Here is a 12,495-nt window from a genome sequence, read left to right as displayed (position 1 = left end):
TGCAGCTGAGTCCCCGTGGGTGTCACCAGGCTGGGATGTCCATGAAGGTGAGGCCAAGGAGAACACTCACTGCCTGCCTTGAGTCCTAGTCTCCACCTCATGGAGATGGCTCCACTGGTTCTTGATGGTTTGGAAAGCAACCAAGGTGCTACCAAGGCAGGGAGAAGGCAAGGCCACCAACAGAAGATAATATTTCACCACAAGTCCTGCTCAATGGAGAGGGAGCTGCCACATGAGGGTAAACATCTAAGCCTAGAAAGAAATTGGATTTCAAGTTTAATTTCTGGTGTATTTTCCCCTTTCCTTCTGAAATCTCCACAGAAACCTGTGGTTCAACATCTTGTGTGCAGAGAGGACACCATCGTAGCCAGTGTAAATTTTGACAATGCTGTCACAGGTTCAGAATTCCCTTCTAGAGTAAATTTATCCGCTGTTAGTTAGATTTCACCTAGACCCAGAGCCTTTAGCAGAAGAGTAATTTGGTTCTTTGAGAGCCATCCCTAAATAGTTAACAAACAAACAAAAAAACGGGGGGGATAAGACCATCCTATTTCAGCTCCTGGATATTTTGCTTTACACTGTACTGCAACTGTAGCCTGTTTAATTGGATGGAAAAGATTAAAAAGATCTTGTCAAGGCTATTGCTGCTGGGAAAAAAAAACAATTTTTTTTTTTTTTTAAAGAAAAGACTGCAACTTTGACAACAGTCCCATCGAAAAAGGCTGACTTTCTGCTTGTGTTAGTTTTTCTCAGGTAGTTTGTGCCAAACAAAACAACAGTCTTTGAGATTTTGACGAATAAATCTTTGGAGTGTTATCCCCATATATTCTGCCAGTTTGACTGCTTTGGCTGAGCATTTGACCATCAGAAGATCATAGGTCAAATGTTATATTATTCTACTTAAATATTTGCAGAAGCAAATAAACTTTAACAGATTTTTACAACTGAGAATATTTTATAACTGAGTCCATTTTCAAGGGAAGGTCTCAGGGATTTATTTCTTTATTTTTCTAGTTTTATTTATTGCAAAATAATCTGTGCAGATCTACCTCTACATTTAGGCCTGGATTTTGCAAAGATACACTTCCATGAGGGACTTCTTATAGCAGTGTAGAGTTAAGTACATGCTGAAGTCTTTGTACATTTGGGACTTTTGATACTGTGAGGATTAAAGTTTTATAAATACCTAAAACAGATTAAGAACATGAGAAGTAGAGAGAGAGAGAAATAATTTTTTTTCAGTCAAGGGCTGTTCTCATGAGAGGCCTTTTTCTTCTTTTTTTTTTTTCTTTTGTAATTCTATTATAAAGTGAATATTCTTTTAAATCGATGTCTAAAAATGACATGACAGACACATGGCATACAGACATGCAATGTTAAGATGTGTATCTCACATTTTTTTTCTCCTAGATGCCAGGTTTATGAAGCAGGAGAGATGTCAGTGTAGGGGAGACAGTGCACAAGCTATTTGTAGCACAGAAGAGCAAAAACATATTAAAATAGATTTCTGAAACATATGTTTTATAGGAACTTATTCAGGGGGACTGATGTTCCAGATGGTAGCCAGCTCAGTAGATCCAGAATTGCAAGACAGTTCAGGTTGGAAGGGACCTCAGGTAGTGTCCAGTCCGACCTCCTGCTCAAAGCAGACAGCCCTGAGGTCAGGACAGATTGCACAGGGCTGTCCCATTGGGTCTTGACAACCTCCAAGGACTGGAACAGCACAGCCTCTCTGGGCAGCCTGCTCCACTGCCGGGTTGTCCTCATGAGGAGAAGTTTCTCTTCTCTTCTTTCAATTTATGCTCATTATTTCTTGCTCTCCCACCCTGTACCACCATGAAGAGCCTGGCTGTAGCTCCTCATTGACTCCTTGTAGGAACTAGGGGCCTGTTAGATGCCCCAAAGCCATCTCTTCTCCAGACTGAATCAGCCCAACTCCCCCATCCTCTCCTCATGGGGCAAGTGCTTCAGGGCCTACCATCCTGTGTCCCCCGACAGCATCCCTGCCTTTGAGCATGAGGCCAACATAAATGACATCGACTGCTCTCTCTTCATCTTCAGATCCTGTCAGTTATAGCAGGCAATCAAGTTGCTCAGGCTTCTTTTACTCTTGGTAAATCCATTAGTGTGTGTTTGTTTGTTTGAAGGATGGGCATATTTGCTTTTCTCCAGTCATCAGGGACCTCTCCCAGTCTCCACAGCTTCTCAAAGATGAGAGAAATCAGCCCAGTAAGGACACCACCAGCTCTCCCAGCACCAGTGGAGGGTGACCACCAGGCCCCCTGACTTGTATGGGTCAAATTTCCTCAAGCTCCCTCAAGGTCCCTCATCACTTCTGGTCCTTCTGCTCTTCCATGGCCCTGCCTCCAACACAGAGGCCTGGCTGACCTTGCTGGTGCAGGCAAGGACAAAGAAGGGATAGGTACCTCAGACATACCTGTTTGCTTTCACTAATCCACCCACCACTCCAGTTCTGTAGCCGTCTTTCCTTGTTCAGCCTTTTACTACTGGTGTAGCAAAACAAGCTCTTCTTGTTGCCATCGATGTTCCCTGCAAGCGTTAAGGTGAGTTTTGGCTCCTGACACCATCCCTACACACCCAATAAAGTCAACATAGAAAGACAATACCTCCACTCGATGATTTACCATCCTTTGCCACTTTGCCTGAGCACAATCTTTGACAAATATTTGACTGTGCACCCCGGTTTTCTAAAAAATGTCCCATTTTTTCCTACACTTATGGTAGTAACACACTGCCTGACTTTGCACAGTTCTGTAAGAAAAGGGAAATATGCATATGCCAAACTAATAATAATTTAGCCTTTAACTTCCCCGTGCCTTGGTTTCCTTGTTGAAACACACCCATCAAATCCAATGCACCGTCCATGTTTTGCAAAGCCTCCGTTTCTATAAATGTGTTGTCCTTCTGTAAGGGTGCATTCCTCCTCCCCAGGCAAACAGGCTGTCCCTCCTGAGGACTGTGTACCCTGTGATGAGCCCAGGTCCCACTCTGCAGGAGAGTGGGGCTGCGAGCAGACCATTACGATCACGTCCTCCGCTCATCGCACGCAGCAATGTTACCAAACTGACCTACTTTTCCCATCCGCCCACGGAAGGCTAATCCTGTTTAGCATTGCTGGAAGGGGACAGGCACGCAGAGAAATGCTTGGAGTTATACAGATGGCAGTCTTTGCTGATTAATGTTAGTTTAATTTTGTTTGCCTTTCTGTTTGCAGCCGTGTGAGGGGAGAGCAGAGCAGGGTTGAACCCAGGGATTCACTTAGCCTGCTCAGTGAAGTCTGAGTGGCTTTTGCCATTCAGTAACGATCATAACAAGGAAGATAACGAGCATGCATGTACTGATCTCTGTCAGAGACGTCAGGCTCTGCACAAACTTTACGCCTTGCTCACAAGCTAGAGATAAAGGGCGCTTTGCGCTCACCCCAGCTGCCCTCCTTGCATCCTTTGCTGCTGGCATTGGCTGTGTTACTCCTGGCTCAAACAGATGTGAGTCATGCCATGGCCATAGGGATTCACGTGCTGCACACCCCAAAATCTAACCACCACCAGGGTAGTGGGGGGAAGCTCACAGAAATAGGTGCAATGCTTCTGACATTCAGAAAGGAATACCTTTTCCCTCTAAATGGGAAAAATATAATAGATAAAAACAGAGTGCATTATGAGCTTTTACTTCTCATTATAATCTTGTAACACTCAGCTGCATTACCTGTGAGCAGTCTCCTGCCAACCCCGGCTCAGAAGAGCACAGCATTAATTTCTGTCAAATTACATCATTTTCATTGTCTACGTTTGGACTATTTTTTTAATGTCTGTTTTGCTTTAAGCCAGGCACCAGCTAAAGCTACAGTGAAAATGTGTATGAAAAATGGAGAAGCCCATGAGTTTCATGAAGTCCTATCTTTTCTCAAAAAGTTTTCTTCTTTTTTTCTTTCTGTCCTGTACCTTTTTGGGAAACTTATAAACAACCTCTTCTCTAGTGTAAACAAAATGTAGTAAACCACTGAAGGCATGAAGACTGAGCTGCACACTGTCAGACAAAAGCAATCATAACTCTAAAGGTAGACACAATGCTACTGGATTTCTCCTTCGCTCATAAAAACAGCGATTCCCGTAACAATTGCAGCATAACATGACCTCTTGTAACTGCAGACTGCCTTTCTCCCTCTCAAAAGGCACAGTTCCTTCTCAAATAGCAACGTATATCACAAGGAGAGAGGGTTTTTTATTATTATTTTCTTAAGTTTTCTTAAGGCTATTCTGTTTACATTTTCATAAATTTGTTTGGATTGGCAGGGGTGGGATTGTGCTGTACTTAGCTATGGGCCCTAGCACGTTCTTGTAACAGTTCAGAGGTTTACATCTGAAAAATAAATTTGGAGGGGTGCAGATAAGTTCGATGTGCCTGTGAATGTCTCGATTTATTCTGATTTGATACAAATCCTTCCTGTGTGTGTACCCACCATAACCCTCATGGTGGGATGTCTGAGGGCTTCATCCATGTCAAAGAAATGTAGAACAAGACATTTAAAATGTTTAGATTGCCTCTTCTTGCCTGTCTCTCTTTCCTTCCCATGTGCTAGGGGCTCTTTGCCCCCCCAGCACAGGTTGGAAGGGAAATACTCTACTTTTCAGTCCACTTTAGTGCTGTGTAGCCCCCATGGGACAACACTACCATGTGTCCACAGTCAGACCTTGAAGCCATCATCCCGGGCAGGGGACCCAGCAGTGATGCCAGCACAGCAGTGTGGCTGTGCATGCCTGTGATTGCTCACCAGGCTTCCCCAGGCACATCCCAGGGCCTGTAAAGGAGATTTACGTCTCTGTCTTTGTCATCATCAACAGAGAGATTGCCTTCAGCTGAGTTAAACAAAGGTGATTGAAAATTCTTGTTAAATGTCAGGCTGATTTGCAGGAGCTGAGATTAGCTGGCCACGTGGCAACTTATTGGGAAATCAACAGCTGCTTACTTGCATTTGAGTGTCAGTCATTTTACGGTGTATTCTCTTGAGCAGTAGGACAGTAAGGAGGGAAAGCAACCTCCCCAACACAGGAGAGTGATGGTTTAACTCACTAAAAGCCATGTTTCCAGTGCAGCATGAGGTGATTGGGGCCAGAAGAATTTTACAGTGCAAGTTCTGCGTCCACTGGGAATAGGCTGTATCAAAACAAACACATGCAGCCTTTCTTCTGGGGAGTCCCCAAAGTGAGCTGGCACCATGCTTGAATTAATCCTTCCCCAAGCAACTCTTCATAGTATGAATGGGGGGGGAGGAAGATGTTTGTGTTGTGATTCCCCATCTGATAACTAAGCCAGGGGTACATGGTTTAGGAGTTTTAGCCATTCTTTTGTTTCCAGAATGCTGCATTTCTCCACTAGCTGAAGAAGCATTCATCTTGAAAAATAGAGAAAACCTATCCCAAAAAGGAAAACATATGAAATAAAGTATTTCTATACAAGTTTCTATACAGAAGGGGCCCAGCCATCAGCCCATCCAGATGTCCCAGATGTGATGATGGCCTTTATTGCTTGCCTTGCTTCTTATGCTGTACTTTCCCACTTCTTAAAATTAAGCACTTTTGAAGGTAGGAACTTGTCTGAGGAGCACTTCAGGCAACAGCTGAAAAACTTGCCGTTGGTTTGGTTTGCTCTGCTTGTGGGTGTGTCTTTCTGTGTGTCTGTTTGTCTGAGTGCTGTCATGGTAGGAGCATGTGAGCTTTCTCCTCCTTGTTCCAGGTGTTTCCCATCTTCAGGAGTGATAGCTCCTTGATAATGATGGTACTGATGAAGCCCCAAACATAAATGCCACTGTTAAACACTCTGTTGGCAGGAGTTAGATCGTGTAGTGCCATTACCCGTAGGTTTTCCAATTCTCTGTTCGCATGAAAGGACTGTTTTATGAAATCCTGGTGCTACTTGTTTTTTATGTCATGCCTTTGCAGGGGAAGCATGGCAGCGAGCCCTGGAATTCGCTGCCTCCTCCGTCACTGCAGGGAGCCTGCACTGCCTCCTCAGCCAGGCACTGACAGGGATGAAAGAGGAGATTCCCAGTTTGCCACTTGGGACCCTGCTGGCTCCAGGACTGGGAGGATAATGTGAAGCAAGCAGGCTGCCCAAAGCGCATTCCTGAGCCCTATGGCATGGGTTCCTCCTCCTGGTGTTAGCCAGCATCTTATCAGGCTCAGGAGAGGTGTGACAGCACTGGTTAGCAGCAGTTGTACATTCTGCCGGATCCATTTTATTGAGAGCAGTTTTAATTTCATATGGTACATATGTACTGGCAAACACTGATAGCGATGCTTACAATGCTCTGGAGATTTTGCCGTGTGAGCAAACAGAAGCGAAATGACAATTAGATATTGTCTAACACTAGCAACAGCACAGCAGGTCCAGAACTTCATGTCAGTCAGAGAGAAACCTTGTTTACTGGAAGCCGGCCACGCATTGCTGTATAGATCTAGCCAAATCCCTGGCAGAACAGACCAGCTAGACCTGTTGCTCCCTGGTAAGGATAGAGGCTTCCCCGCAGTGCAATTCCTTGACAGTTTGTGGAGTGCAGCTGCAGGAAGCCTCTTCCCATAGGTCTGTCATGCCTGGTGGAAACAGATGGGGCTGAGCAGCATCTCTCCCGAGTGCCCCATCTGCCCCCAACCCTACTCAGAGCCACCCAGAGCTCTGGTCCCCGTATTCCTGCTTTCTGCTGGGAATCTGTTGCAAATAGAAGAGCCTCAGAGGAAGATCTTCAGTGATTCACAGAAAGCGGCGTCCTCTGCTGACGCCGCCCCACCTCACATGTCGTATCCTACATTCAACAGGAGTGCATGTTATGGGGAGTTTTGAGCTCTAGCAAAGAAAGATAACAAAATCCTAAATGCCAAGCCTTGCCATAATAGTGATGCTTTCATTACTCTCAAATAACATAGCAGGACATTTCAGTTCCAATAAGTGAGCAAACAGCAATAAAAAACACTGAATTTTGTCATTACACTTTTTCCTGAATTATTTGAAAACTCACTTGTTGGGCTATCAGCCCAGTTCTTGGGCTGGGGGAATAATCACCTATAGTATTTGTAAAATGAGAGTGGATTTTTATTACAAATTTAACTGTGTCTATACACATTCCTAGTCTAAAATATAGATTTCAATATGGCTGACTTGCCTGTTTTCAAATCAAAGAAGTATCTGAAAAAATATATACACGGTATTATTTTTTATTTTGTTCTGTATAACAGAATTCAGCAATTTAAATTTGCCAGTCCTTCAGCCTTCTTATTTTCTATTTATGCTCCTCCATCAACACGTTGAATCCTGTGAAGCACTAGCTTTACCCTCCAATCACTGACCTGTAGCTTTAATTTTTCATTCCTCTTATATTTGATAAAAAATTACAGGGTAGTTGCATGTTCTTAGCTAACTGTTGAGTAATAAGCAGGTGGAATATGACTGTAAAAGAGCCACTGACAGAAGGAGGGAATTTATCCACTGTTCTTAGCATTGATAACTTTTCACTCCTGTTTTTTAATAAAATGTTCCTTAAACAGGCAAATTCCTGTGTGACTCATATGTGGAAAATACCATGGACTTAAATAATGCACAGCAATTAACTTCCCTCCTCCCCCCTTCAATTTTCTTCATGTCCTACATTTTGAGGAAACATTAAATGAAAAGCTGGTTGTTGAAAACGAGCATTATCATGGCATGTTGTTATACCATCACTTTGGAGATGACACTTTGACCATACCCGGGGCTCACAGCAGCGTTGTGGTGCCCATTCGGAAAATATTTGTGTGGGATGTGGCAGGATTGCAGCTCCTGTGCTGTGGCAGAGGTGTGAGATGTGGTGAGGGGCTGGAGGAAGCGTGCAACCTCCTCCTCCTCCTCCTCAGGGCACCAGGTCTGCTCGGCTTCCCCGGGCTCTGTACCAGTCCAGCCCGTCCATTTTTGGGGAACGTGGGAGGGCTGAAAATGCCTCCTCAACTTGCTCACACCCTGGGGTTCATCTGGCCTGCAAGCTGGCAGAAAGTAACCTTGACACTGAAAATCCCCCAAGAAATGTCTGTTTTTGTACTGTGCTGGCTCACAGTGTTGTGCCTGGGAGCCTTCATCCCTGGCTGCAGCCCCTACAGCTAGCGTGATGCTGAGGAATAATGTTATCTGCGATGGATGTTCCTTAAAATCAAGGACTGTGGCACAGAGCACTGCTGACACATTTATCTGACCTGGATATCATCACTCTGTTATTAGAATGAAATAGCATGACTGAGATTAACCTGCAAGTAGAGCTAACAACATGACGATTCATAATGATTCTTGCATTCCTTCAACAGAAAAAACTGCTTAGACAATCTAATGGATGAAGATGAGAAAGACAGGGCAAAGAGGTGAGCACTTCTTCTTTTATAACTCTGCTTAACTCACGGCGAGCTTAATAGTGTTTGTTGCTGCAGAAGCTGTTTTATCCGTAATCAATTAATCAAAAAGAGAGAGGAAAAGAAAGCCAAGCGCAACTTGAAAAACTGCCATATCACAGATTCCTATTCCTGGCTACCCTGTAAGAGGAAAATAACTTAGCAATGTTTCCTGCAGAAATTGTCAAAAAAGCAGAGGCATTGATCGTTTTTTTCACAGTACTGCAGACCACGAGGATTGAAGAACCAACAACATACTCCTGCTGCTATAGCACATCATCCTAGCTCCCAGAGTGTATGAAATGTGTGTTGGTTTTGGTTGTTTTTTATAAGAAACATCTTGCAATAGACAAGTAACTTTAAAAATGTGGGTTTTTTTATATAATGTGTTGGTCACTTATTCAGCAATGCTTATCTAACAGTGATGGAAACACCCAGAAGTTACCTTCCTGACAGATAAAAACCTTTCAAAGTGCTGTGTCAGCCGGAAAGTGGCAGAAACATTTATTCACATCTCTTCTTCACTCCAGGATAAAGTCCCAGCTGATCCGTGGGCAGGAAATTGTTGTGAGCGCTTTGTGGGCAGGGGAAGGGTGTGCTTCAAGGCAGAAGAACCGTGGCAATCAAACGCTAATAACTGTCCAATCTGGCTGGCATCTGCAGTGTCACTAAAGCTGTTTGGAAGCATTTGTGGTTGTTGATTTTTTTTTCAATTTTATTTTTTTCTGGAAGCATTATCAATACTGCGGCCCACGGTTTAATTGCTTAAGAGGGAGCTGTCAGCTGCATGCATTTTTTCCCTTGGTTCCCCCTAATGAGAGTATTTCCAGTCCAGGCACAACAAGTTGATCCAGTTTCATCTCCTTTGATTCCTTCTCCGCTTCTTCCCTCCCTGCAGCTTTTTCTCACCAATATAGGTCAGCACACACCACTACCAAGCTCAACCACTCTCCTTTGCTCCTACCTCTAATTTGTGCATGCTCCCGGGCCGATTGTGGCCGATGGAGAGTGCACGGGGCCCCAAGGAGTGTATGATACTGGTGCAGGCACCTGGGGTCAAGGAGGTGGTGAGCAGGAGGCAGCCAACCCCTGCCATCACTGCTTGGCACGCTTAAGTCCTGCCCGTTTTCAAGATATTAGCATTGTTGAGGAAAGAAGGTGCTAAATGAATACAGAGAGGACAAAAATAGGATAAGGCATATCCTCACGATCGGCAATTGTCATCACCATCTGGTGTGATTTTCATGCTGTTTGTTCGAGGACGGAATTTTTGTCATGCCCTGGGGCAGGTCTCCTCCAAGGTAGAATAAAAAAATTTATACCTTTTAATATGTAAAAGGGAAATCACTTCTTTAGACAATAATTTAAGTACACTTTGGTATTTAGAAATAAATCTAAATTGGAAATTACATTTAAAATCATGAGAGGCTTCACCACAGTCTAAAGTTACTACAGTATACTAGAACCGCTAAGATTCATTTAAAAGCTACAATGTTTTCTTCCAAAGCTTTAGAGAAAGTCAAACATGGGAGAAGCCACTGGCTGAACATGCTGCTGTTGTGCTCTGAAAACTGAGAGCTCTGATTTCTTCTGCACTGTAGGAGGAAGAGCATCTTTGTTTTATTCTATTCAGCATGAGGAACAGGTCCCTCTAAGTGGAAAAGATAAGAGGGGGCAAAAAAAAAAAAAAAAAAAAAAAAAAAAAAAAAAAAAGCAAGGAAAATTGCTCTCTTCCTCCATTTCTTGAGTAAAAAGTAGGTGAGACTGGAATTTCCTTGACATAACTCACTGAGGGTGGATCCAGGCCAGGAGCTGGGTGTCTCAAGTGAGAAGTGTGAGTAGCTCCCCCCATTTGCTATCAGCTTCGATTTCTTAGGCACATACAATCTGTACCATCCAGACATCCCGCCCATGCTGAGAAGAGTGGCCATCCTCCCTCGAGGACATGCATCTGTACTCTCACCTCTGGGCCAAGTGTTTCTTATTTGGCTGAGCTGCACAGCTCTTCCTTCAGGATACCGGTTATTTTGAGCTCTGCTCTGACTCCCTAAGGCACTACCTAACCTCATTCCAAACACTAAAATGTGGATACAGTGGCACCAAATTTGGCAACATTGAGGACCTCTTCAAGATGTATAGAACATCTTTTCTATTCTATTCTATTCTATTCTATTCTATTCTATTCTATTCTATTCTATTCTATTCTATTCTATTCTATTCTATTCTATTTCTAATTATATAATGCACTGGACAGCAAAGAGGGATGTGAAATTTAATGTAAAGTCACATTTCATTGTAAATCAGCGCAGTGCAACAGCTACTGGTCAACAAGTATCAGCCTCTCTTTAAGACAATAAGCAGCAAGTATACAAGAATAAAAATGGCTATTGAGAACACGTTTTAAATTGGTGGTTTTGATCTTTCTGAATTCAAGCTGTCCTGCATTGCCTTTAGCTGTATTCACTAAAAATCCAGATTTTATTCATACCGTGTCTCCTTCTTCCCCTTGGATATGCCATACATTTTTTCGGAGTAGCGAAGAGGGAGGAGAACTGGGACAAACAGTATGGAATTAAGACACAAACTGTTTTGGCTTACTGTAAATGATATGCCCTAGCAGTGAAGTAAACAAGGCGAGGGAATAATCTTCCAAGGGAAGTGATGAAAACTGCATTATTTAAGACATTTACAACTGGACTGAACAAAAGCATTTACAACTGTTCAGGGATAGTTTAGATGACCTAATTGTGGGTTTTTTCTCTTTTTTAGATTTAACTGTGATCATCGATTCAGATCTTGGTAGAGTTATTTCCACTAGAGCAGGTTTTTTATTTCCTTTGTGAATAAAAAGTCAAGTGTTAAAAATAGATACTTTATATTTCTGTCAAGGCATCTTTATATTTTGGCAAAGCAACCCTTTCCCTATAGATGGTTGGTGCTTTATTTTATTTTCAGGAGGATCAAGACCCTTTGAGCTTAAAATGAACTGAGGATTGAATTATGAGGAAGCAAAATGTTGATGTTCTTTAAGTCCCCTTGAACTGTACAGAAATAGGATAAGGATGGAGCTTTTCACATCTTGTTCTGACAGCCTTTTGCGCTGTAATAAGAGCAGGCTGGAATCAGTCAGGCAGCATCCACCCAATCTCTTGTGTTCCATGCTGTAAAATAATCAAGCATTGGCTTCTATCCAGTGCATCTCCAAGTGTGTTCAGGGTTGAGAGCAAGACAAACAAAAATTACCCCTCTGTCAGTAGTAACATCCAGAAGCCTCTGCAGTGATTTCTCTGCTGAAAATGTTTATTGCCATACTGGTCCTCAGGGGGACGTAAATGCCGGGCTAAATTCTGCTCTGATTTTCACCAGCATGTGTGCAGAGCTCCTTACAAGGTATAGCAGATTTAACTGGGACCGAGACACTCAGAAGGAGAACTGACCTCTTGGCTTTTCTTTCCTGCCTACATGTAACCAGATTTTTAGATCTTTATGTAACTAGCAAAGCAAATATTGTCTGCTTGAGGACCTTTCAGAAGAACAAACAAACCTTCTGGGTCGTATTTATTTCTATTTTCACATGGCTACAGAAGTCCAGGAGATACCCTCCACACAGAGGGATCGTTGTATTCGTAGGGACCATTCAGAAACCTTCCCTTGTGTATAGCTTGATATGCATGTATATTTAAAAAGAAAAAATAAAAAGAAATAATAATTAAAAAGTGCATAAGCTGAAAAGATGACCAACAGCTTAATGATAATATTTTGAAGGTGCCAAAACACCCCAGATGAAGTCAGGTCCTTTCTTTCTATGAGCTCTTGAAATACAGCAGCAGAAGTAGGCTTTCTCAGAGGAGTCAGCAACCAAAGCAGTCAGGACTGGCAGAGAAAGCTGCAGAGCCCCCATTTTACACCTGAGGAGTTGGGCCACCATGACCGTAAGCAATTTGCCCAGTGCCATGCAGACATTATGGGCAAGGGGACCCCTGCTAGCACTTCAGAGCCCCCAGATCTGGGGACACATCCTTGCCCTCACGACCTTGGAGACTGAGCTAGGTGGCACATGAACCAGATG

General features: G+C 43.3%; 1 protein-coding gene and 1 long non-coding RNA gene across 6 annotated transcripts in view; both read left to right on the top strand.

Annotated features, from left to right (window-relative positions):
- NPAS2 (neuronal PAS domain protein 2) overlaps positions 1-12,495 on the top strand; it is a 99,190-nt gene that overhangs the window by 39,811 nt on the left and 46,884 nt on the right. For all 5 annotated transcript variants that reach the window (XM_084526784.1, XM_084526785.1, XM_084526783.1 and 2 more), the window contains one exon: positions 8,346-8,399. In XM_084526784.1, coding sequence (XP_084382910.1) covers positions 8,346-8,399 — 54 coding nt within the window. The remainder of the gene's footprint in view (positions 1-8,345; positions 8,400-12,495) is intronic.
- On the top strand, positions 5,817-6,607 carry LOC311440257. Its single transcript, XR_014695285.1, has 2 exons — positions 5,817-5,875; positions 5,961-6,607. It is a non-coding gene; the product is annotated as an uncharacterized lncRNA (long non-coding RNA).

This window comes from Aythya ferina (assembly GCF_964211825.1).
Source record: "Aythya ferina genome assembly, chromosome: 1".
NCBI classification, from domain to species: Eukaryota; Metazoa; Chordata; class Aves; order Anseriformes; family Anatidae; genus Aythya; species Aythya ferina.
Note: the sequence above shows the minus strand (reverse complement) of the source record. Positions and strands in the feature narration are given on the sequence as shown.